We start from the raw sequence: 27,627 nt of genomic DNA on the forward strand, positions 1-27,627 counted from the left end.
AGTACATGTTTTTAATGAAGGTACACATAAAGTGCTTCCATGGCATACTGAGGTAGGACTGTCATTTCAAGGAAAAGCACATGTGATTGAGTTGCAAGCTGAACTAACTGCTTCTCCATACAATACCTTGTTTATGTGAAAGAACAACTGACCGACAAACTATGATTATTCAAATTTGGGTATTGGGTAGACATTTTCACAAAAATAAACCAGGTGGACCTGTCACTTCAAGGAAAACAACTGACGCTATTTGTTGGCAATGATCAAATGCAAGCTTTTAAGCAAAAATCAGAATTTTGGAAAACTTGTATCTATCACAGTGAGCTTGACAGCTTCCCAATAATGGAAGACTTTTCTAATGAGATGGTAAGATTCACAAATGTAATATTTTCATATTGCATAATGAAATGTTTCAACATTTGGAAGATCTTCATAACTCACTGAACCAGTATGTTCCAAATAACCAATGCATGATGTTATAAAATTATGTATAGATAAATATCCACTCAAAATGTACAACATACCAATAGATTTTAATATAAGAATGCAAAAAAGCTTATTATTATCATTTCACATTCCATACTGAAACTAACCTTTAAGAAATTACAAATTATGGAATTTTGGTGTAACATCAAAAAAGAATATCCACAATTGCCTGAACAACTATTAAAATAGCTGTCCCTTTTTTACCTATGTATCTGTATTAGGCCAGTAGGGTTTTCTTCACCTACTTCAACCAAAACAATTTACTGAGATACTCTAAGGATAAAAGCAGATAAGAGAATCCAGCTGCCTTTGATGAAGCCGTACATTAAAGAGATTTTCAAATATATAAAACAACATCACTTTACGGCTTTTCTTTGGCATACCTGAATTGCCAGCATCACTCCTCTTGTGCTTTGGGCCATTATTAAGTAAAATAAGGGTGACTTGAGCACAAGCACTGCAATGCTACAACAACTGATCTGGAAACAGAGACAGACAGCTACTAAGCAGCTCACAGGTGGGTTTCACAGGCAGCACAGGTATATGGGACAAAGCAATGATTCACGTCCTGGGTTGGATGAAGCAGGATGGCACAAGATTTTATTGTGCTACTGAGAATGGTATGCAGCTTAAAACTTACACACTGTTTATTTCTAGAATTTTCCATGGAATTTTTTCCAACCTCGGTGTACTGCAGGTAACTGAAGCCACAGAAAGTGAAACTGTGAACAAGGAGGACTACTATATTTTGAGGTAATTATATTTATTCCACAATATTTAGTGAACACAGGAATGTCTCAGGCGCCACATATCCTGAGATATAGTATCCCACTACTCTGTATCACACTTGTATCTCAGCATTCTGGGAGGCTGAGGCAGGAGGACTGCTTGAGCTCAGGAGTTCGAAACCAGCCTGGGCAATATAGGGAGGCCCCATCTCTACAAATCAAAAATTAAAGAACAGCCAGGTGTGGTAGTATGTACCTGTGGTCCCAGCTACTCAGGAAACTGAAGTGGGAGGACCTTTGAGCCCAGTAGGTTGAGGCTGCAGTGAGCTGTGACTGCACCACTGGACTCTAGCCTGGGCAAAGAGTGACAGACACCCTGTCTCAAAAGTAAATCAGTAAAAATAAAAAGAATGTCCTGGGCACTGTTTATTCTAGGCATTAAGGATATGGCAAGGAACAAAGACTGGATTCCTTCTTTCTGCAGCTTACAGTTCAGTTTCACCACTCAAGTGTCTAAGCACCAGGGATATCAATATCACCTGAGAGTTTATTAAAAATGCAAATTTCTACAACTGAAGATTAGATTTTTTAAAATGCAGACTCTCAGGTCCCAGCCCAGACCTACTGAATCAGTGTCTGCATTTCAGTAAGATCCCTAGGGCATACTCCTGCACAGTTTGAGAAGCAAAGGATTTACGCATCTCCCTAACTATTGTGAACTTCTTGGAGGTAAGCTATTACTTTGAATTTGTTGTACCACTAGTATAAATAATAGTTTAATTGTTGTACTAATCATTCAAACATAAATACCTATTGTATGAACTTATTTCTGGGGCTTAACAAAAAAAAAGGCAGGGAACACAGTGGTTCACATCTGTAATCCTAGCACTTTGGGAGTCCGTTGAGCCCAGGAGGTACAGACCAGCCTGGACAACATGGTAAAACCCCACATCTACAAAAGAAAATTTATGTGTGTGTGTGTGTGTATGTATATATATGTGTATGTGTGTGTGTGTGTGTGTGTATAAATTAGCCAGGTGTGACGGTGTGCACCTGTAGTCATAGTTACTCAGAAGGCTGAGGTAGGGGGATCACCTGAGTCCAGAGAGGCTGAGGCTGCAGTGAACCCTGATTACGTCACTGCACACCAGCCTGGGCAACAGAGTGAGACCCTGTCTCTAAATAAATAAATATTAAAAAAAGAGCAAAGGCAAACTGGCCTAGATCCTGGGAAACTTTCCATCTCCTAGCAGAAATAAGGCAGTAATTCTAATAACAGCTAATATTTCAAAAAATGCTTTCTGTGGTCCAGCTGTTGTACCAAGGACTATATGTAACAATCTTGTAAAGCAGATTACTACTATTACTATTCTCATTTTAGAGATTAAGAAACCTGGAGCTCAGAGGTTAAGAAAGTGATGAAGCTAGAACAAGCAGGATGTCTGACCCTAAACCACAGAAAGTGGTAAATGTCCTAAGAGTTGAATCTTGAAGAAGGAGCCCACGAATTCCCTGATGGAAATATTGTCCCTCAATCTTGAAATCATCCAGAGCATGAAGCTCAGTTCCTAGCACATAAGAGACATTCATGGACTGCAAGGAACTCTGTGAATGGATTAAAGTTAACCTATCACATTCTAGATTATTACTAATCCAATAATCCTCCATTAAAGATGTAACGAGCCTGAGATGAAAGGGCTTCTCTCTGATGTGTTTTACATGGAGTCCATTCTCTAACTTGGGGCCCTTGTTCCAAGCACACAAAGGAAAAAAAAAAAGGAGACAGAGAGAGAGACAGGACATGAACTAAAAGATGAAAGCCACTCTGAAATCCTGGAAGAGGCTGAGGCTTGTTCTGGAGAAAGAAGAGAAGAGCACAGGCCGTGGAATAGCTTCTTTGTCCACAGTGAGCAAGGGGTGAATGGAAACGTTGGTCAAAGGTCCCCCAATGTAAAGCAAAGCAGGAACTGCAGAGCTGGTCCATTACTGAGAAGTATCCCTAGAGGCCTCCATCCATTCTTGAACTTCTTTGGTATACTTCCCATCAGCCCCTTTATGGAGTTACAGTTATCTGCACTCTCACTTTCTGACAATTCTACATGGAACTGAGACATTTTCCCCTACAACATTTTGGGGAAGGGTTCTATTAATAATACTCTTCATGTCTATTAGAGATTCAACAGACTTTCATGGGCCAGCCATCTTGTATACCTTAACCATCACATACACTGCTATATATATGAGAAAATGTGTTCTGGTAATAAACAACACAAAATCAGCTTCTCCAACAAGACATTTATAGGATAAAGATCTACCTTTATGATATCCCGGATATACCAATTCAGTGTAGTTCCATATGAAGAATTCTTCAAGTAACATGCAGGGAGAAAAATATCAACTAACAACGTCTAATTATACTAAGGATGAATTTTTCTGAGGATCAAATTCAATCATATTCAAGAGTAAATCTATGAAAAGTTAAAGAAAAAGACAGGCCGGGCGCAGTGGCTCACACCTGTAATCCCAGCACTTTGAGAGGCCAAGGCAGGCGGATCACCTACGGTCAGGAGTTCAAGACCAGCCTGGCCAACCTGGTGAAACCCTGCCTCTACTAAAAATACTGAAATTAGCTGGGCATGGTGGTGTGTGCCTGTAATTCCAGCTACTCAGGAGGCTGAGGCAGGAGAATCGCTTGAACCCGGGAGGTGGAGCTTGCAGTGAGCCGAGATTGTACCACTGCATTCCAGCCTCTGCAAAAGAGCGAGACTTCGTCTCAATAATAATAATAAAAAAGACTAAAGCTTACACACAATAAGCATCAGCTCACCTCTTAGGTACCAACCAATGGCTGGGGTCATCTCATTCTCTCACTTTCTGACCATTCCACATGGAATGCTAACCATATATGGTTTTCTAATAGTCAAAATGATTTGATTTTTCCAGTCAAATCTGTTTGAACATGAAGCTTTTATTTCACTGTTTTGTACCCAAGGGTTCTAATAAGGAAACACAAAACATAAATTACAAGGGTAACTGGTAACTACCCCTACATTTATGAAAGCAAACTGGGCATATTAACTGAGTCAGACTTAAGCACAAAATTTATGAACCACCCACATCCTAGGTTTTGAAAAGCTAATGTTTTCCCTCTTCTTAACCAGATTAACAGATGGAAGACTCTGAGAAGTCATCTAGAGATGTCTTTAGAAATTTCAAGCATGTTTTACTTAACAGTTCATGTCACACTTTATGATTCTACCAGAAGGCATGGGACCGAGACTAGGATGACTATGATTAAAAGGAGACTGTAGATCCAAGGATGTCGCTACTATGGCATCACACTTGTATGCAGCTGTAACAGGCAAGATCAACATTAGCCTGGTTCTTCTACCGTAACAGTTCCATGTATACACAATGGCTAAGTCCACTGATGGCGAGAGCAAGCGGTCGCAAGCTCAATGCCTTGAGCTGGAGAGGACAGGACCCATCTAAAAGGTCCCTGCTGCTGACTGTTGTCTCTTTGGTATTTGAGCTCAGCATTGTGAGATTTCTGAATTTACAAGAGGAATGAGTGGTCCTCTATTTTTATGTAAAATATCTCAATTTCTAAGCACTGGCATCTAATTAAACATTTTCTATAACACTGTCTATGGAACAAAATCTGCCCGTGAGTTTGTGCGTTCTTCAATGCTGCTGTTTGTGATCTCTGATGCTTTATGGCATCATATTGCCTTTGCAGTGACCTAAAATCAGAGTCATATCCTTTTATTTTATATTCTGCATAGCTCCTTAAGAAAATTCTGTATGTTTGCTAAAAAATAAATGTCTCTTGAACTAACATAAGAAAAACATGTCTATTATTGATAGTCTTGTCTGTTTTTAAGCTTTGATCAAAGGAATAAAGCCTTCCATATGTCAGCACCCCTGAACTATGCCACCCTCCAGAACTGAGCTGTACTGCTAAACATAAAGCTTTGCCATGTCTTTATCATGTTTTTATCTTTTTATCTTTTATTTTTATCATGTTTTTATCATGTTTTTCTACCGTTTCCACACTTACTCCCAATCTCAGTTGAGGTTATAGTTTCAGGTTCACCAGTCCACACCAAAATTTCCTCATCTTTACAATGAAGACTTTGAACAAAGGTAACCCCAAACTATCTAGAAGTCCCTTACAGTATATTCCACTCACTTAAAGTCTCACAAGACCTGCAACTATGAGCTTTCCTTCTTGAAAATTTTGAATATAATTCTTGCAAACATTCTTTCACATCTCTTCCATGTTGCATCTATTAAGGAATTATCTGTAAGATGTCTGTACTGGGTTGAACCATATACCTACCAAAATTCAAGTCTACCCAGAACCTCAGCATGCATCAACTTATTGGGAAATCGAGTCTTTATAGATATAATTAATTAAATTGAGGTGAGGTCATACTAGGTTAGGGTAGGTCTCAAATCCAATGACTTGTGTCCCTAGAAGAAGACAATGTGAAAACAGAGGTACAGCTACAAGCCAAGGAATGTCACACATTTCTGGGAGCCACCGGAAGTTCGGAAGAGGCAAGGAAGGATTCTACCCTAAAGCCTTCAGAGGGAACGAGACCGTGATGACACTTTGATTTTGGACTTTTCTTTTGAGACAGAGTCTTGCTCTGTTGCTCAGGCTGAGTGCAGTGGCATGATCCCAGCTCACTGCAGCCTCCGCCTCCTGGGGTCAAGCAATTCTCCTGTCTCAGCCTCCTGAGTAGGTGGAATTACAGGCACTTGCCAACACACCCAGCTCATTTTTTATTTTTAGTAGAGACAGGGTTTCACCATGTTGGCCAGGCTGGTCCCGAACTCCTGACCTCAGGTGATCCGCCCACCTCGGCCTCCCAAAGGGCTGGAATTACAGGTGTAAGCCACCATGCCCAGACTAATTTTGGATTTCTGGCCTCCAGAACGACAGGTGAACAAATTTCTATTGTTGTTTTATTATTATTATTATTAATTATTATTATTATTATTATTTTCAGTAGAGACAGGGTTTCATCATGTTGGCCAGACTGGTCTAGAACTCCTGACCTCAAATGATCCACCCGCCTCAGCCTCCCAAAGTGCTGGGATTACAGGTGTGAGCCACTGCGCCGGGCCACAAATTTCTATTGTTTTAAGCCACCAAGTGTGTGATAATTTGTTACACCAGCCATAAGAAATCAACAAACCATTTAAACATCTCCTCCTCTTCTTTGCTTAGGCTATCCAGGGTTTGGAGTGGGCTTTATCTTTTCTTACTTGCTGAGGTATGATGTGCAAAATGGAGCAAAGAGCACAAAGACACATTTTGTCAGGCACTCTGCATATGGTAAGGGCTTCATACATAGAGACAGGAAACTTTATGTGAGCTATGGGACATCACAGACTGGTTTTAATCTACTTCTATGTCTCAGGCACCTAGCACAGCACACAGAGTTGACTTAAAAATGACTGGCATGTGGCTGGGCGTGATGGTTCACGCCTGTAATCCCAGCACTTTGGAAGCCTGAGGCGGGTGGATCACAAGGTCAGGAGATCGAGACCATCCTGGCTAACACGGTGAAACTCTATCTCTACTAAAAATACAAAAAAATTAGCCGGATGTGGTGGGCGCCTGTAGTCCCAGCTACTCGGGAGGCTGAGGCAGGAGAATGACGTGAACCCAGGAGGTAGAGCTTGCTATGAGCTGCGATCATGCCACTGCACTCCAGCCTGGGTGAGAGAGTGAGACTCTTGTCTCCAAAAAAAAAAAAAAAAAAAAAATGGCATGTGTACAAATATATGAAGTTATATATGAAGTAACAAATGAAAGAATGAATAAACAAACTAATGAACATCAACAAAGTCATGATGAACAAATTCTTGAACCACTGTTAACTTATATGAACAATACTAGTCAGTGAAAAATCATGGTAAAGTTACAGATGCATTTCAATTCTCCACGGATGTAGAGCTGTTCAAGTTTGCTATCTGAATATTTCTGTAGCCTCTTTTATTACCTTAAGGGTTTTTTGGTTTTTTTGTTTTTTTTTTTGACATGGAGTCTCACTCTGTCACCCAGGCTGGAGTGCAGTGGGGTGATCTCAGCTCACTGCAACCTCCATCTCCTGGGTTCAAGTGATTCTCCTGCCTCAGCCTCCTGAGTAGCTGGGATTACAGGCACATGCCACCACGCCCAGCTAATTTTTGTATTTTTAGTAGAGACAGGGTTTCACCATGTTGGCCAGGATGGTCTCAATCTTTTGATCTCACAATCTGCCTGCCTCTGTCTCCCAAAGTGCTGGGATTACAGGCATGAGCCACCATGTCCAGCCAACTTAAGGGTTTTTTTTTGTTTGCTTGTTTTTGTTTTTGGTAATGAAAACTAATCTGGGCAAATACCTCATGATGAAATTTGACCAGAAAATTTCTGAAAGTGTCCAGTAGTGTTTTTGTCTCTGATCCCACTGAGCCACTCCCTCACAATCTTGGTGGCTGCATGCCTTCCTCCAAGGTGTGAGAGCATCACCTGGCACTTCTGGGAGGCTTCACACAGGACTCCTAGAGGCATACATCCAGGTGCTCCCTAAGCTGCCACTGTCCACTAGACCCTCTCCCCAGAAGCTAAACAACTTGCCAAACTAAGAACTAAAACTGGTATTTTCAAAATATCAGTAGAGATAAGAGAGAAAAAACAATCATAAACTTCTTTAGTGGTTAATTTTTAAAAAAGAAAAAGATTCTTTACTTTTCAACAGCTCTGAGGGACAATGCTCTCCCCAGATCTCCATCACTGAAAGTCTATTCAATCTCCAGCACAAATAACTTCAAGTGTCCGAACATCCACATCCCAACTGACTGACGTTTCTTCCTTTTCATAGCACTCAAGCCTCTCACAGGCCTCCCCTGGTTCCACCTTGAATATATCTGCTGTCTTGTGCTCATTAACCATTGTTAGACTCTGGCTGCCACTCATCTCATTGTACTCACCTTTCCATCCCCTGAAGTACCTCATATGATACTTTATAATGGAAGGCAACCCAAAACTACTTTATTCACTGGAACATATATTTCTGCATAGAACTTTCCAAAAACACAAAACTGAACAAAATCTTTTCTTTCTTAAGTTCATGGGGTAAAATAAAAAATATTTTTATGCATTTTACCCCTAAAGTGCTAAAATCTCACTTGGAAAACACACCATCTACCCCAGAACACAGTATGCCTAAACTATTTTGGAAACATCTCACATCTGCCTTCTTGAATTCTTCCTGTCGCATCATGGAACTCTCTACTGAGAAGACATAACAGGAAAGCTAGTGAGTCACTCAAGGTCCTTAAAAGATTAAAATTAATTCAGCACGGCAAACCAGCTGAAGACTGGGCTTAGGAATTTTTTCTTTCTTTTTTTTTTTTTTTGAGATGGAGTCTCGCTCTGTTGTACAGGCTGCAGTGCAACAGTGTGATCTCGGCTCACTGCAACCTCCACCTCCTGGGTTCAAGCGATTCTCTTGCCTCGGCTTCCCGAGTAGCGGGGATTACAGGTACGTGTCACCACAGACGGCTAAATGTTCTGTATTTTTAGTAGAAAGAGGGTTTTGCCATGTTGGCCAGGGTGGTCTCAAACTCCTGACCTCAAGTGATCCAACCTCCTCAGCCTCCCAAAGTGCTGGGATTACAGGTGTGAGCCACTGCACCCAGCCATGGGCCTAGGATTTGTAAGAAAAAAGGGGCAAAAATATTTATAGTTAAAATTACCAAAAGCCATCTGAGATAAAATGAACAGTTAGAAGAGGTTTCTAAAAGTGTGAGAAATACAGACTTATCCAAAGCTTTAACACTCTTAAGCTAGCTAAAGCCAGAAATAAGAGGTGCTGCCAGTTCTGTTGACATAATTAGGTTTGTGGCTCTCACTGTCATCAACTATGCAAAAGAGTTCCACTTTGCCTCAAAACTGGAAACCAATCAATTGAAGTCATCAAAGGATTCAAACTCTAAAGCAACACTGCTATGGTCTAAATGTGTCCCCCATATTTCATGTAATGTTGGAAACTTAATCCCCAAATTCATATGATGATTGGAAGTGGGACCTTTGGGAGGTAACTGGGATTAGGTAAGGTCATCAGTGCAGGGCTCCCATGGTAAGAGGTATCTTTATGAGAAGAGGAAGAGAGACCTAAGCTGACATGTATTCTCTTTCTCTCTGGTCATGTGATATCCTCGCCATGTTATTCTGCAGCAAATGCACTCACCAGATGCTGGTGTCATGCTCTTAGACTTCCCTGCCTCCAGAACTGTGACCTAAATATATTTCTCTTCGTTATAAATTATCCAGTCTCAGGTATTTCGTTATAACAACGGAAAACAATCTATGACAACTATGGATCAATCTCAATTCAAGGCAAAGTGTGAAGTCAACTGAAACCAAAATGGCCCTTTTCCTTGGCACTGACCCTTCTAACATATAGACTTACAGACTCAAATAAAAGAATGTTTGTGGTAGACTGAATTACTGGCCCCAATTCTTCATCCTTCCCAGGAGCCTAGAATATAAATAAGAATCACCCTATCCAAGTCTTCTAAACAATTATTTTATACAAATTGTTCTTACTTTTTCTATTTCTACAGGTATACTGATGTAGCAAACATCAGACAGCATGCATTAATGATCACAAATCTATCCATCCAACCAGCAAATGAGTAACTTTATGGAGCCTTCTACTATGTGCCACATACCATGTGAAGAAGTTCACATACACACATAATGAAGATCTGGCTGCTGCTTTCATAGAGCTCTAAGTCTAAATGGAAACTTATGAGTGATGTAGAAAGCCACTAAGATAAACATGAGAGCAGAAACTTAGAAACATTTCTTTGAGAATACAGAGAAAGGACTTTATACAGTTCAGAGGGTCTAGAAAGGTTTCACAGTGGAGGTGGCATTTGATCTAAACCTCAATTGCATAGAGGAATGGAAAGATCCCCTAAAATATAATTTTCTACTTTCTGGATTCTCAAGATACTACTATGTGCCTCCAGTTGAACCAGACTAAATCTGATATATTTAGCCTCTGTGGTAAAACACTGGATGCTGGGTCGGAAGACCGAGGTTCAAGTCTCAGCATGGCCACCTGAGAGTGAGAAAGTACCACCAACAGGATCTGGCACATGGTAAACCCACAGAATCTCTGTGTGCCTTCCCCAGTAACTCGGGTTATTCAGCTTCACCAACAGATCATTATATGTAGCCAACACCAAAACCAGGCATTGATTAAGATATAACATCAAGTGTCTTATTCAACACATCAAGTTCATTTTGTGATATGTAGATGGCTCCCATTTTCACTCAATTAGTCATTATTTATTTATTAAGCTCACTTGCCATATTCCAGGCATTGAAAATACAAAGATGACGATGAACCAACCCTTGCTCTTAAGGTCCAGAAAGTCTTAACTCAGAGTCCAAAATATAGGTTATTCATAATTAAGAGAAAAGCAAACGTTTATATCCCACCACTGTACCGATACTGATGATCTCTAATATAATAATCACCAATATTCATTAAGTGCTTGCTATATGCCAGATACTGCTCTAAAAGCTCTTTGAAGATGCTTTTTTTTTTTTTTTTTTGAGAGAAAGTCTTGCTCTGTGGCCCAGGCTGAAGTGCAGTGGCATGATCTCGGCTCACTGCAAGCTCTGCCTCCCAGGTTCACACCATTCTCCTGCCTCAGCCTCCCGAGTAGCTGGGACTACAGGCGCCCGCCACCTCGCCCTGCTAGTTTTTTGTATTTTTAGTAGAGATGGGGTTTCACCGTGTTAGCCAGGATGGTCTCGATCTCCTGACCCTGTGATCCGCCCACCTCAGCCTCCCAAAGTGCTGGGATTACAGGCATGAGGCACCGCGCCCGGCCTAAGATGCTCTCACTTAAACTTCACAGCAGGTCTATGCCAAAACACTCTTATTATCTGCGTTTTATAGACGAGAGGCTATGAGAACTGCCTAGATGTAGCAGAGCTGGGATTTGAACTCAGGAAGCTCACTCTAAAGCCTATGCTCTTAATGACAAGTTAATGGATCATGAGGCCCATTGCCACACCATCTGGACTTGGTTTTCTCTGCATATAATTCTGCTTTTGTACACTTTAGCAATGAATCTAATTTGAAACAGTTACTACACAAGATCCATCTAGTTTCATACTCTGTGTCTTCAATTTTGTTAAACCCCAAACTAAACATAAAATTACATGTTGGTACCACCGAAACCTGTAGCCAGGAAGTTTCAAAATGATGCATCTTTTCAATGTTTTCATAGAGCAAACATGAAACACCAAGTGATGAACAGAGAGACTGTATACAGTATGACCAACAGGTATTTATTTATCTGAGCCATCATGCTTACCTGGGGCCACTGAGGGAACTGCATCTCTGAAAAAAACTCTAACTAGATTCCAAGTTCTCACTCTGCAGTAGCAAGATACAACCCTTTCTTTTAGAATCAGGGCCAAGGCACTCTTTAACTTTTCTTAACTCCTATGAAAATAGTCATTTCACAGATGCTTTTCCTTTTTCAAACAGCCTCTTGTTTTCTTAAAGGACAGACTACAGAGGAGGAAAAGGGCAGCCACATATTGTATACATGACTGATTGTACAAAAAGAAGTTACTAAACAGCTGGAGGGGGCGATTCAGTAGTAAAGGAAAATAGAATGTAGTCAGTCTCTGGGGTAGCCATTGCATTTTATTGTATAAATAGCATTCTAACTTGGAAAGGATGCCCCCGAGGAAGAAATGAGTCTATTTTTCTAGGCTCCCCAAAGTGCAGTCTATGATCCAAAGATAACTGCATCATGATTTAGTCATAAAACACACACCACTGTGATGAGTATGTACTTAACACACAGCAAGTCAACAGGCAAATATACACTTTTTATATATGTACTATGGCATGGCATACTAAGACGTCACAAAATATTTGCTCTCGTTTTCTCTTTTCTTTCAACTGTTAGTATTTGTGTTAATTTTATACATATACACATACACATATACATACTATATAAAAAATACATAATAAACACTAACTTTATCATTACAAGTGAAACAAAAACTGCTTATTTTATTTCATTCACTAATCTACATATTACCTGAAACCTGAAGTGTGATTATAAGCAAAGAGATTTCATTTCATGGGGATCCACAGCAGACTCTGAGGCAATTCCAAAAGAGGACTCCCAAAATTATGACGATTAATATTGAGACACTGTAACATGCTGAAGTAGACGCAGAGATCCCAAAGTGAACATTTTCAAGGCTGGCACAGGTTTGGCTTCTAGTATATTTTTTAAAAACACAATCTCATTGCTTTTCATTCACAGCTAATACATTCTTTTGAGCATATTTGATTTGAAACATCTATCCTTAGCAACTTATCAAGGGCCACCATCATCCTGTCAAAACCAACTTTCGAGAGAAAACTGAGCATATCTTCTTAACATGTCAAAAAACTAATCCAGTTCACATCACAGACCAAGCACTGTAAGATGTTCTGTGGAAACCCAACAGCAAGTAATGTCAGGACACTGAGCAAATGAGTAGTAAGTGTCACAGCAGAGGGACCCCTGAAAGTCTTCCTGGAAAGAGGGAGTTACAGGAGCATTTCAAGAGTCCCAGTAGGTAGAGTGGAGTGCATACTTCAACTGTGCCCTCTCCACAGGCCCTTACCCACACCAGCACTCAGTAAGCCAAGGGGCTGTGGACAGAAAAATACCTAAATACTCATCAGCAGGGAACTTGCTAAATAAATCATGGAACTTGTATATAGTGGAATAGCATACATAATACTTAAAAAGACTTAAGTAGAAAAATGGATGGATCTACAAAATATGTTCTTACCTGAAAAAAAGCAAAGCATTCATAAAACAATCTAATTAGAATAACTTTTTCCTGGTTTTAACTATTGTGGCAAATTTTAAACATACAAAATTAGAGATCTAATGAATCTGCACATACCCATAATGCAGCTTTAACAATCAGCAGCTTATGGGCAATTTTGTTTCTTTTTTTATCCTTCTAATCCCAATTATTTTGGAGAAAATCCCATACACAATATTGTTTCTATCAGTATGGGTTATACTGTATTATATATGTCATACTATGACATAGATTAGTATTTTATATTAGTATATTATCTCTAAAACATAGAGATTCTAAAAACATCATCACAAAATTTGGCTAAATTTTAAAATTTATTATTTTTTTAATTTTAATTTATTTTATTTTTTAGTTTTTTTTTTTTTGAGACAGAGTCTTGCTCTGTTACCCAGGCTGGAGTGCAGTGGCGCATCTCAGTTCACTGTAACCTCCACTTCCCGGGGTCAAGCAATTCTCCTGCCTCAGCCTCCTGAGACTACAGGCACGCACCACCACATCCACTTAATTTTTGTATTTTTAGTAGAGACAGGGTTTCACCATATTGGTCAGGGTGGTCTTGAACTCCTGACCTGGTGATCCACTGCACCTGGCCTAATTTTTATTTTTTTGAGATGGAGTCTCGCCTGTCACCCAGGCTAGAGTGCAGTGGCGGGATCTTGGCTCACTTCAACTTTCGCCTCCTGTGTTCAAGCAATTCTCGTGCCTCAGCCTCCAGAGTAGCTGGGACTACAGGCACCCGCCACCATGCCTGGCTAATTTTTTATGTCTTAGTAGAGAAGGGGTTTCACCATGTTTCCCAGGCTGGTCTCAAACTCCTGAGCTCAGGCCATCTCTCCCCCTTGGCCTTCCAAAGTGCTGGGATTACAGGCGCGAGCCATCACACCGGCCTTAAAATTTATTATTAATATGCGGATATATGACTCAAATATTTTCTGAGAGGAAATAAAAATATAAGCTAATGGTCATCACTGGGAAAGGGGGCTAGGGTGAAGGGCAGAGACAGCTTAATTATTCACTTAAAAATATATTTATGTTTTTTGAGACAGAGTCTCGCTCTATCACCCAGGCTAGAGTGCAATGGCATAATCATGGTTCACTGCAGCCTTGAACTCCTGGTGTCAAGTGATCCTCCTGCCTCAGTCTCCTAAGTAGTTGGAACTACAGGCACATGCCACTGTCCACCATGCTCAACTACTTTTTTTGGAGGGTGAGAGATGGGGTCTTGCTGGTCTTGAACTTGTGGGCTCAAGTGATCCTCCTGCCTCAGCCTCCCAAAGTGCTGGGATTACAGGCATGAGCCACCGTGCCTGAACAAAACTTTAGGTTAGTTTAAAATTTAACTACAACAGAACCGGCTATGCCAGGAAGAGCAGCAGAAAGGGTGCCATGACCAGAGGGAGACAGCAAGGTGTCAGTAAACGATGAACACAGGAGGTAGAGCTTGGCTGGAAGATGTGCAATCAGTCTTTCATGTATTAATGGATTCAAACTCTAGCAGGTGACAACGTCCATCAGCTGCTGAATACGAATTCTCGAAATGGGTAAAAAGTATAGAGAGCTGTGAACTCAGGGACATTACTGAACATAATTATGATTCCAGTAATGTGCAGGGCCAGACAGTTATGAGATGAAATGGCCTCATCTCAACCTCCCTACTGCCATATCCCACAACAGTATGCATCACTGAAAGTACTGGGATTTTAAAGGGCACTTCAAAAACGCTACTTTTTTTTTCTTCTTAAACAAGTTAATGTCTTAACTCCTCTTTTCCTTATCTTTAGTCCTTGTAATTTATCTACCTTATAGGTTGTAAAAATGTGATTTCCTTTCGTGGTGGTTCTGTTTTCTTTGTTATATCTATATTAATACAGCCCTGGGACCCACTAGGGGAACTGCTGGACTACTTTTTAAAAAATTAGCCTTTCTGAGTGCTTGTTTACGCTGAATTCAGATACAATAAAGTTCTCCAAATTTTTCAATCTTACGATCAGTATAGTGGGAGCTATGAGAAAATGATATATAAAGTAGCTGTCACCATTTTAACACCTCCAAGAAATCCAAAATATTACAAATATATACAAAAGTCCAGAAAGACTGGTCTCAATTAGACTAGTTAAAAGCCTAAACTTCTGAATATATTTTTCAAGAAATACTATTTTCCCACTTTTAAATATTACTTAAGGCTAGTAAAATACTCCTCAGTAAATGTCAAAAAGAGAAATGCCTTTAATGAACAGATGGCTAATGTTTTAACTTTTTATGAGCTTCACCATAAGTGAGTTCTTTCAAGGACTTTAAAATAGTTCTCTTAATTGGGTTATATCCTTCCCCCCACAACTTTGTTTATTATCTTGCTTACCAAAACCCAGTATTTCTAGATAGCATAGAGAAATGGTCTACCTATGCACTGGAAGTGTAATTTCTAAACAGATGATATTTTACTGTACTTAACACCAAGGACCTGTTTATTTTACAAAAATGCTTCCCAGAACAAACAGCTTTATGTACGATCCAAAATGAAACTAACCTAAGATATGGTTGAGGAATGAAATAATATTTTGTAAATAAATTGCCCAATTTTACCGCAAGAGGCTTACGTTCCTCTCTGCATATAAATGGACATTTTTGGTCAGTCTAGAGATTTACTCCACCAATAGTTGAAAAGACCAAAAGAAAGTGCCAGCTGAGGCTATGCCTTCCCCAGGGGTACCTGTTTCATCCGGGGAGCTGGGTGAGGCACTGTCTTGGGACAATGTTGTCCAGCTGGACTCCTCATCGCTTGGTGCCAGGTTCTGGATCCGGTGCAGTGCACAGTCGGTTTTGGCCCCTGTTTTCGGATGATCCTTCTTGGTCTCTGGGCTGGATGACACCGTGGCTACTTGGCCGTCTTCAGGGCTGGACTGGGGTTTGCTTGGTTTCTGCAGCAGCAAATCACCATTCCCAATGATGGTGGAGGCCTGGCCCTGGCCTGGCTGGGATTTCTCTTCCGCAATCCCATGGCGGTTGCCTTGGTTCTGCTCTAGTTCTCTGGCTGAGGTTTCCAGATCTGCATAGTAATTTAGGAAGCTCTTAGTTCTCCTGGGCTGGGAGGGTAAAATCTCACAGCCCGAGGAATCCTGTGGGTGGGGCTCTTTACCCTCTAACTTCTCAGAAGTTATGTTGATGACTGCAGTGGGGCTCAGGTTTTTGTTGGGGTCCTGCTGCCCTTGTTCTGCAGCCTTCCGGAGCTGGTTCTCCCCATTTTTCACCAGCTTGATGTTGGCAGAGCCATTTCCCAGCAGGGGCTGTGCAGCTGGATCTGAGAGGCCCATGGCCGCCTGGATGTTAGTTAGTGCATATTTTTTCCTGCATTTGGGAGGTGTGCTGTTCTTGGTTTCTGTGTGTTTTATTTCAGCGTTCAATAGTTCATTGTGGGAGGAACGGAGGTTAAGGGTGTTTGGTGGTGTGGCTGGGCTGTTCCGATTTGTGACGTCTGTAGTTCCGCTGCTGGCCATAAACACTGCCAAGGTGTCCACACCTGAGTCAGCTGGAAAAAAAAAAAAAAGGTCATTAGACACTTGCCGTGATTAAACTACTTAGTATATTATACAGTGCGAGTAAATATTTTTATACAGAAAACGAAAAGAAGAAATGCTTCCACTGCACATACATTCTCATAGAATGGACCCATTTTCCTCTTTATTTCACCATTTGTTCCTATATTAAATAGGAGCAAATAAAGGGCTTAACGTGGATAACCAAAAGCCAATTTATAGAAAAGCTAAGAAGTCTGAGGACCTAAATTTTACTTAAAATTAAAAAACATTTCTCTTTGAATTCACATAAAAGCATTTTCTTCTGGTGGCTGGTCTTCATTTTTTACAAGCTTGAAAAACCATCCCCTTTCCAAATATTCCCACTACATTTTTATTCTTCGGTTCCTTCAGGCAACAACAACAAAAAATTGCTCAAGATTCCTCTGGGGCTTCAGCATTCTTAGTCAACCCGAAAGGTCATTGTTCAATGATGCTCCATACATCCAAGGTAATTTTTCTCAATCATGTTTAGAAACTGTGTTCTGAATGCCTGGAAACCCAAACCTCCATTAGAGTTTGCTAATGTCTTGGTGAACATTTTTGACCTGGGCTTACTGTTTGTACTAAACAGAAATTTTGAAGAAATGGCTTAATTTCTGAAGAACTCGCACAAAACTATTACTGTAGCATTGAAACCTTGGCTACAGACAACATGTTAGAGCTCCCAGAGGAGTTTGAATATATTCCACTGAATTAAAATACAGACTCAGCTGTTTGCAGTCATCACGTGCCTCTGCAGAACTCCTAGGAAACTATCAGACAATTGCATTTATCTCAAATATTGTTTGCGCTGTTACTGATTTATTCTATGTCTCTTGCTAGGAAGAAATAAAGGTTTCTTAGACTAGAAGGGAATAAAATTCATCAGCAAGAATTCCTAAGGTTTCAGATTTCTCAGTCTATGAGGAGTGACTTCTTTCTTATCTGATCCTTTTGCCCTCCACAGAGACTTTGATTATCTCTACCTCAGCAGCAGATCAACCAAAGCACAGCTCCTAAAATTCCTGAAATTGTATTCTGACAATTCCCTCTTCCTCCCCCAGGCAAAACAGGGATCTTCACAGGAGAGGAGGGCAAGAATTTCCCTGTTTGGGAGCTTAGAGGTATCTCTCCATCATCAAATACTTAGGTTGGGCAATTTTACTAGGTTACTCATTCTAGAGTCCCTATGCTTCCAGGAAGCAAGGCAACATTCATTCTCCATTCCAGACCATGGCCATTTTTATACAGAATGACCATGTGGCCCATAAGAGAGTCCAGGGCTGTAATCCCAAGGGTTAGGATTTTGGGCCCTATTCTTTAAAGTTACTATTTATAAGGCTTCCTTCTTACCCAGCACCCCACCTTAGTTCTTAGGCCTCATTTTACAGAAACAGAGAATGTCGTGTGGTTTTTCCTTTTGCCAAATTTCCTTTTCCTCTACCCAATCCACTGGAAGGTTTCTGCCTTTTAAACAATACTCTTGACAATTAAATTTTTTAAAAATTGTTTCTTTATTACTGTTTGACTACAACTATTATACCATTTTATGGGAAACATTATGTTTCAATTTATAATTTAACTTCACTCAAGAGTAGCATTTCATATGAGAAGGGCCTACCTGAAACCTACATTAAGTTTTCCCTGAGACACATATTCAGAGCATAGATACATGAGAGAAAGTTATTTTTAGACTCTTAGGTATTTAGAGTGACATTACGAGAAAGTGCAAATCTGCTGGCTTCCTAAAAGGCATGGCAAAAAATTTCTATGTATGATGCTAGGTACTATTATACATTCTAGCAATGTTATTAGGGAGATATTTTTATTTACTTTGTTTATAACCATACATATTTTCAGAAAGAATACCATCAGAATTTCTAGGTGATTTTTAATATTTAAGTAGCTTTTATATCCTGGATATACAGATTAAGACTTCTAGCCACAGCCAGGTGTTGTGGATCATGACTGTAATGCCAGTACTTTGGGAGGCTGAGGTGAGCAGATCACCTGAGGTCAGGAGTTCGAGACCAGCCTGACCAACATGCAGAAACCCCGTCTCTACTAAGAATACAAAATAAGACAGGCAGATTGCACATGCCTGTAATCCCAGCTACTCAGGAGGCTGAGGCAGGAGAATCGCTTGCACTTGGGTGGTAGAGGTTGCAGTGAGCCGAGATTGTGCCATTGCACTCCAGCCTGGGCAACAAGAGCAAAACTCCGTCTCAAAAAACAAAAAAAGAAAAAAAAAGACTTCTAGCCACATTTTCACAGTCTTTGGTATCCCATTACCCTCTCAGGCGCCATGTAACTCTTTTGCTAGAAATAATGGAAGGCAGGCAGGAGTGGGAAGAGGCTGAATGGAAAAGGACCATCCAATACAAACTGAATGAACAAATGCAGCTCTGTATATGCCATATTTATTGGTTTGTTTATTTACTTATTTATTACTTTTGAGGCAGGGTTGGTTATTTATTTATCATTACTTTTGAGACAGGGTCTTGCTCTGTCACCCAGGCTGGAATACAAGTGGCAGGAACATGCCTCACTGCAGCCTCAACCTCCTAGGCTCAAGTGATCCTCCTACCTCAGCCTCCTAAGTAGCTGAGACCACAGGCGTACACACCATACCTGGTTAATTTTTTGACTTTTTGTAGAGACAGGGGTCTCACTTTGTTGCCCATGATGGTCTCAAATTCCTGGGTTCAAGTAATCCTCCCACCTCAGCCTCCCAAAGTACTGGGGTACAGGCATGAACCACCAGGCCCAGCCTGTATATGTTGTTTTCATATATCAAAACCTGAACACAGTTTGAGTAATATCTTAGATATTAAATAATGGTATCATGTGGAGGCAAAGGTAAAAGTTCAATCCTACAGCTAAGGCAGCCAAGCTAATCCCATGACTATAGAATTCCTCCAGGAGTTACATATTAGCTGGGAAGTCCTTGGGCTCAAAAGGGTCATGAAGTAGCTAGAGGTTAGCAAAATCCTAGAAAGATCAAGGCTGCAAGAAAGCAGCCCCAAGTGAGAGGCAGTGCTGTAAGGGTTAAGAGCACAGATCTCATGGTCAAAGAGAGAAAGGCTCAAGACCTATCCAAGCTACTTACTAGTTAAAAATGGGGCAATAATAGTACCTGGTTTACATGACAAGTAAAATGAGCAATGCCTACAGAGAATTTATAACAATAAATGTGAGCTCCAGTCACCACTTTGTACCCAAGTAATATAGCGCAGGGCTGCCTGCCAGGGCCCCCAGATTACCCCCTACTCTTATTGGTGTGAGTGATTAAAACGGTCTTGTTGCAGAGACACACTGGGAGGAAAGAGACTAAGAAGGAACAAAGAAGTTGGGTCTATGAGGGTTTAATTATGAAAAAAAATATATACATTCCTCAGGTTTAAGAGGATAGAGGTTTGTGTTTCTCTTTAAATAAAAGAAAATCTTACAATATTTCTTTAAACCTTCTAATATTTAACTGTTTTCTTTGGAATCAAAAGGCCTAAGAAATAAGACCAAACTCTTTAACACAACCGACAAGTTACTTAAACTCCCAATTTCTTTGCTGTAAAATGAAATTATAATAGTATCTACACCTCATTGAGTTTTGCTGGGGACTAAAACAGATGACTGTCAAACCTTCGACATAATGGCTGGCATACTGTAAGAGCTCAATACATGTTAGGGATTATTATGATCTTATAGCTCCCTCCTTCCTTGCATACTTTTATTTCTGACCACCATACCTCAAGCCACCACTGACTGAGCACTTTCTTCTTGCTGGGTACTGTGCTAGGAATTGGAAAACCAACGAACATAAAGTCCCCACCTCTAAGTGCTTTCAAACTTGTAGAAGAAAAATACACAATAAAGTCACAGAAATCACCCAGTGTGGCGGGCGGCAGGTGCAGAGGAATAAATGGGCTACTCACCTAGGGTTGGAGAGGATCTTCAGGGAAGGGAGGATTATTATCAAGGGAGCCTGAACAAATCAAGACGTGAAAGGAGACGCGTTATGATGGAGGGGAAGGGCAAAGGCAGGGATTCTTCTCAAGCATGCTCTAACACTTTGGACCTGACCCTGAGGCAACAGCAGGAAGAATGAATGGAAGGCTGACGTGTACATTCTGAGTGTGTGTGTGGTGTATCTGTGTATATGTTGGGCCTTTTTCCTCTAGCATATTCTTCAAGCAAGCAACGACTATGATGAAAAGACATTAAAGAAGTAATGTAAACCAGGCAATTAAAACATCAGTGGTCATCAGAGAAACAGTGGAAAGAGGTACACAGACAGTGTCTCCTGAATCAGCCGAAGAGGTAGGCTGGCCCCATTTTTAGGCTCATTCTCTGGCCTTGGACTCTGCCATTTACCACAGGGAAGCAGGAGCAGTTGGGAGGCTCTTTGTAATAGTCCAGTCAAGAAAGCGGGAGAGGACAAGGTAGTCACAAGAGACTTAGGTATGGGGGTGAAAGTCTTACTCTCCCACTACTGCAGTTCCAGCTCTGGTCATCCCTTGACCAGGGTAGAAAAATAAGGTTCCCATTAGCCACTTGGATTCAGAGGTGAGGATTGAAGAGTCTGGTGAATTGAGTAATTAGAAAGACACTGGTGACTTCTATCATGTCAGCTTCAGGAGAATGGCAGAGGTGGGCAGAGAGTGAGCTTTATTCAAGGAGCTTCACTAAGAACACAGTCCGGGGACACAGGATAGTAGCTGGAGGATGACCCAGGGTTACGGGGAGGACTTTTTACTTTTGAAGATGAGATTCTACCATTGTTTAAAGGCTATAAAAGCAGAAGGCAACAAAGAGAGGAAAAGTGGAAACACGAAAGAGGAACAGAATAGTAAGGTAGAAACCAGGTGATGAGCAAAGAGAAGGGACAAGAGTGGACTGGAAACAGTCAGCCCTGCCCAAGATAAGGGACACTTCACGCTAGGAGGGAAGAGAGGCAGTAAGGACAAGGACATGTATGTCACTATAGTGACACAAAACTGAGCAAAAGCGAAACTGACCGACTTAATTTTATCTATGAAGAGAAAGTTTTCCCAGAGAGGAAACAGTCTAGGGGTGTGGTGTAGTAGGGAACTTAAAAAGGTGATGAAGGTGTCAAATGTGTTGATATGTACAGATGAGGGTGTGCCCTGGGACCTGGCCTGTAGAAAGCAGGAAATGAGGGGACTGCTCGGTAGAAAGGGTAAAGAAGTGGGAGAAAAGGAAAAGGCCAGGGTCAGAGGTCCCAGGAAGGTAAAGGTATTGCACACAGTGCAAAAACCCAAGGAGGTGGCAGTCTTACACTACAGAAGCCATTACAAGGGGAAGGAGAGGGGAGAACAGCAGCATAAGCAGCTGGCAGAGGCAGCAGAAAGGAAAGAGAGAAAGAAAAAGACAGAAAGTCAGAGAAAGAGAGAGGAAGAAACAGAGAAACAGAAGGATACAGAGAGAGGAAGAGACAGGCAAGGAGTTGAAGAGAGAGAGACAGAGTGGGGAAAGATAGAGGCAGAGGAAGAGACAGAGAGACAGAAAGTCAAAGAGAGAAGGAAACTGAGGAAGAGACAAAGAAGGAATCAAAGAGAGAGAGATAGAAGTAGTAAAGAAAAAAAAGTGTACCCTATTCCTTTAAAAGCTAGGGTTAATTTAAAACCTATAATTAATAACTGAAGGTCTTCTCTGTAACCCTATAACACTCTAATACCACCTTGTTGTCAGTGTAAACAAGAGCGTAGCCTGAAAGCACTGAGGCCACTGACAACCCATAGCCTTCCTATCAAAAATCCTTAACCCCCCAGGGTATCCTAACAGGGGATCTAAATTTTGACTAATTACCATACAAAGGTCCAACCAGATCTAGGAGGAACTCCCTTCAGGACAGGACTATAGATGGTTCCTCCCAGGGGATTAAGGAAAAAGACACAATGGGTATTCAGTAAGTGATAAGGGAACTCTTGTAGAAGCAGAGTTAGGAAAATTGCCTAATAATTGGTCTGCTCAAACGTGCCAGCTGTTTGCACTCAGCCAAACCTTAAAGTACTTACAGAATCAGGAAGGAGCCACCTGCATCAATTCTAAGTTAATATGGACTGAACGAGATCTTATTAATAGCAAAGAATAATTGAAGTCCCAAACCTACAAAGTTTTCAACAAAAGTAAACTTTGCTAAAAGTTAACAGTGTAACATGTATTATCCTACCACCACATGCTCTCAAAGGATTTCTCAGACAGTTTGCAAGAAATAACGAAATCTATCCTTCCGCTGCAATCCCAAATAGACTCTTTGGCAGCAGTGACTCTCCAAAACTGCCGAGGCCTAGACCTCCTCACTGCTGAGAAAGGAGGACTCTGCATCTTCTTAGGGGAAGAATGTTGTTTTTACACTAACAAGTCAGGGATAGTAAGAGATGCCACCTGGCGTTTACAGGAAAAGGCTTCTGAAATCCCACAACGCCTTTCAAACTCTTATACCAACCTCTGGAGTTAAGCAACATGGCTTCTCCCCTTTCTAGGTTCCATGACAGCCATCTTGCTATTCCTCGCCTTCAGGCCCTGTATTTTTAACCTCCTTGTCAAATTTGTTTCCTCTAGGATCACGGCCATCAAGCTACAGATGGTCTTACAAATGGAACCCCGAATGAGCTCAACTAACAACTTCTACCAAGGACCCCTGGACCGACCTGCTGGCCCTTTCACTGGCCTAAAGAATTCCCCTCTGGAGAACACCACAACTGCAGGGCCCCTTCTTTGTCCCCATCCAGCAGGAAGTAGCTAGAGCGGTTGATGCCCAATTCCCAACAGCAGTTGGGGTGTCCTATTTAGAGGGGGGCTTGAGAGGTGAAGCCAGCTGGACTTCCTGGGTTGAGTGGGGACTTGGAGAACATTTCTGTCTAGCTAGAGGATTGTAAATGCACCAATCAGTGCTCTGTGTCTAGCTAAAGGATTGCAAATGCACCAATCATAACTCTGTAAAAATGCACCAGTCAGCACTCTGTGTCTAGCTAAAGGATTGTAAATGCACCAATCAGCACTCTGTAAAAACACATCAATCAGCACTCTGTGTCTAGCAACAGGATTGTAAACAAAACAATCAGCACTCTGTAAAATGAACCATTCAGTGCTCTATAAAATGGACCAATCAGCAGGACATGGGCGGGGCCAAATAAGGGAATAAAAGCTGGCCACCAGAGCCAGCAGTGGCAACCCACTCAGGTCCCCTTTCACGCTGTGGAAGTTTTGTTCTTTTGCTCTTCACAATAAATATTGCTGCTGCTCACTCTTTGGGTCTGCTCTACCTTTATGAGCTATAACACTCACCATGAGGGTCTGCAGCTTCATTCCTGAAGTCAGTGAGACCACAAATCCACGGGGAGGAACAAACAACTCAGGATGCACCACCTTTAAGAGCCGTAACACTTACTGTGAAGGTCTGCGACTTCACTCCTGAAGTCAGCGAGACCATGAACCCACCAGAAGGAAGAAACTCCAGACACATCTGAACATCTGAAGGAACAAGCTCTGGACACACCATCTTTAAGAGCTGTAACACTCACCACGAGGGTCCGCAGCTTCATTCTTGAAGTCAGTGAGACCAAGAACCCACTGGAAGGAATAAATTCCAGACACAGAGGAACAGATGTGAAGGGAATGAGGAAATGTTCTCAACCCTGGCCACATGGAAAAGCCACCTGGGGGGCTTTTAAACAGTATAGATGCCTAGGCCCCACCTACAAAGATACTTCCAATATTCTGATTCAGTTACTCTGGGATTGGGCACAGTTAGGGCATTAAAACGTTCTTGGGGTGATTCTCATCTGTGGCCAAGATGGAGAACCATTGGAATAGGAAGTGTGAGATCTGGGAAGAATAAAATGATGTACATGGAGTTAATTATTTCAGAGGCACATGGAATGCTCTCATCACATACATCATCTTCCTTGTCCTTCCACACATTCTCAGCATCCTTCTCTCCCTCCAGCAAATTCCTACTCATCTTTGAAGATTCAGAAAAGATGTCACCTCTTTATGAAGCCTTCTCTTGTCCCTCTGGAGTCTCCTTCTCCCAATTCTCACACCTTCGTAAATGCATCTCTATTACAGCATCATTCATGCTGTTTTACTATTAACCTGTTTGAGTTTCCCACTAGACTGTGACCTCCACCAACCAGCACAGAAGCCTAGCCCACAGTAAGCAGTCATAAACGTTTGAAGAATAAATCCTCGAGTAAAATGGGAAAGGCAAGTGTTTCATTAACATCTCAAGAAATGTTGACATAAAATGTCTACGCAGAATTTCTGAAAGTTTCTTATTAAACACTGAAAGGAAACCACTGTTATTAATAGTTAAGTCAACAGGAAATTCATCTTTCCTTTCCTTGAAAAAGGGACTCATATCAGACAGGGAAAGGGCGATCAATGGTTAGTTAGTTATCTCAGCTTTTACCCCACGTAGCATCTGAGCAAGAGTTAAAATAAAATCCTTTAATATAATGTATAGACCAATTTATCTTGCTCCTCAGTCTTGGCTCAAATAAATTCTTACTCAACTCTATCATGACTTCCAAAAGAACAAGGACTATTTAGAGTCAAAGGCATATGTTTTGTAACCTAGAGCAGAATGGGGTACTTCCCTGTCAAACATGACTGTTCATCAGTTGCAATCCTATCAGCTCAAAGTTCTCCATTTTTTGATCTGAAAAGCATCGGGCATATTGTTAAATATGGGGGCATGAGTTAGCAGTTCTTGCATACTTCCTCAGTAGATAAGAAGTTGCAGACTTCTATGATTAGATCCTATGTCTATGTCTTCTTCTAAATTGCAAATGCCTTGAGGAAAGTGACTATCCCATTCATTTTTTAAAATAACAGCTTTATTGAGATATAATTTATATACTATATCTAGAAAACCCCACAGATTCAGCCCAAAAGCTCCTTCAGCTCATAAACAACTTAAGCAAAGTTTCAGGATACAAAATCAGTGTACAAAAATCACTAGCATCCTTATCCACTAACAGCAGCCAAGCAGAGAGCCAAATCAGAAAGGCAATCCCATTCACAATTGCTACAAAAAGAATAAAACACCTAGGAATACAGCTAACCAGGGAGGTGAAAGATCTCTACAATGAGAATTATGAAACACGGCTCAAAGAAATCAAAGACACAAACAAATGGAAAAACATCCTATGCTCATGGGTAGGAAGAATTAGTATCATTAAAATGGCTACTCTGCCCAAAGCAATTTACAGATTCAATACTATTCCTATCAAACTATCAACATTCTTCACAGAGCTAAAGAAAATTATTTCAAAATTCATATGGAACCAAGAAAAAGGTCAGATTAACCAAGGCAATCCCAAGCAAAAAGAACAAAGCTGGACGCGTCATGTTACCCAACTTCAAATGATACTACAGGGCTTCAGTACTCAAACCAGCATGGTACTGGTACAAAAACAGGAATATAGACCGATGGGACAGAATAGAGAGCCCGGAAATAAAGCCATACATCTATGACCATCTGATCTTCAACAAAGCTGACAAAAAACAGCAATGGGGAAAAGACTCCCTATTCAATAAATGGTACTGAAATAACTGGCTAGCCATATGCAAAAGATTGAAGCTGGACCCTTTCCTTATTGTGTATACAAAAATCAAATCAAGATGAATTAAAGACTTAAATGTAAAACCCCAAACTATAAAAAAGCCTAGACGACAGCCTAAGCAGTACCATCCTGCACAAAGGAATGGGTCAAGATTTCATGACAAAGACACCAAAAGCAATCACAGCAAAAGCAAAAATTGACAAGTAGGATCTAATTAAACTCATGAGCTTCTGCATAGCAAAAGAAACTATCAACAGAGTAAACAGACAACCTACAGAATGGGAGAAAAAATCTTCAAACTATGCATCTGACAAAGGTCTAATATCCAGCACTTACTGAGGGAGGAAATTAAAGAAAGAAAGAAAAATAAAATTAAAAAGAGAAAAACAAGCTTTCTATATTAGGGTGACTCATCCCAAAGGCAGAAACAGGCAAAGCCTGGACCCAGGTGAAGTCTCAATATTATCTAAGAAGCCAGAGCTCAAAGGAATGTGCTCTGGAGACTCTCCCAGCACTCCCTCAACATAGGGAGAAGAAATCAAATTTTCCATTCCTCTATGAGTAAACTTTATAGTTTATAGATTCCTGTTTTCTAGTAACTTTGAGTATTCTGTTGAGTATTCTAAGCAGCACAGTGAAGATTATAAGACATGCCTAAGCAGGCCTGGGCTGCAGTCATCTAGGCACCACAGCGAAGGTTAAAAGATAAGCCTGTGCAAGGCACTAGAGCAAGCCTCGATAACAGCCATCTGGACCACACAGGAAGAGTCACATGTAATCCTGAGTTATGAAGAACCTGTCGCAATTTAATTAACTGCCTTTGTTCCGCCTCTGTATCTTTGCTGTCATGCCACTATGATTTGTACCACTGTAAACTTGTTTCAGGCTAGCCCACCCCCTTTTAGAAGTGTGTCTAAAATTCTAGTGCTGTCTTTGTTCCAGACCCAGTTTTTGGATGTTAATCCGCTAGGTCTGAGTGCACTCAATAAAAATCCTCCTGTTTTACCGTGGTCTCTCTGGTCCTCCTTCATTCCCACAACACTAAAAGGAACTTAATTAAACAAATTTACAAGAGAAAAACAAACAAGTCCATTAAAAAGCGAGCAAAGGACATAAACAGACACTTCTGAAAAGAAGACATTCATTTGGCCAACAAGCTTATGAAAAAAAGCTCAATATCACTGATCATTAAAGAAATGCAAATCAAATCAGAATGGCTATTACTAAAAAGTCAAAAAATCATAGATGCTGGCAAGGTCACGGAGAAAAGGGAACACTTATACACTGTTAGTGGGAGTGTAAATCAGTTCAACTGTTGTGGAAAGCAGTGTGGCAATTTCTCA

The 27,627-nt window shown here is 40.9% G+C and overlaps 1 protein-coding gene across 29 annotated transcripts in view; it reads right to left on the bottom strand.

Annotated features, from left to right (window-relative positions):
• Nucleotides 1-27,627, bottom strand: part of APBB2 (amyloid beta precursor protein binding family B member 2) — a 408,181-nt gene that overhangs the window by 187,720 nt on the left and 192,834 nt on the right. For all 29 annotated transcript variants that reach the window (XM_078003304.1, XM_078003321.1, XM_078003307.1 and 26 more), the window contains one exon: nt 15,851-16,666. In XM_078003304.1, coding sequence (XP_077859430.1) covers nt 15,851-16,666 — 816 coding nt within the window. The remainder of the gene's footprint in view (nt 1-15,850; nt 16,667-27,627) is intronic.

The sequence above is a fragment of the Macaca mulatta genome, chromosome 5 (genome assembly GCF_049350105.2).
Source record: "Macaca mulatta isolate MMU2019108-1 chromosome 5, T2T-MMU8v2.0, whole genome shotgun sequence".
In the NCBI taxonomy this organism is placed as follows: Eukaryota; Metazoa; Chordata; class Mammalia; order Primates; family Cercopithecidae; genus Macaca; species Macaca mulatta.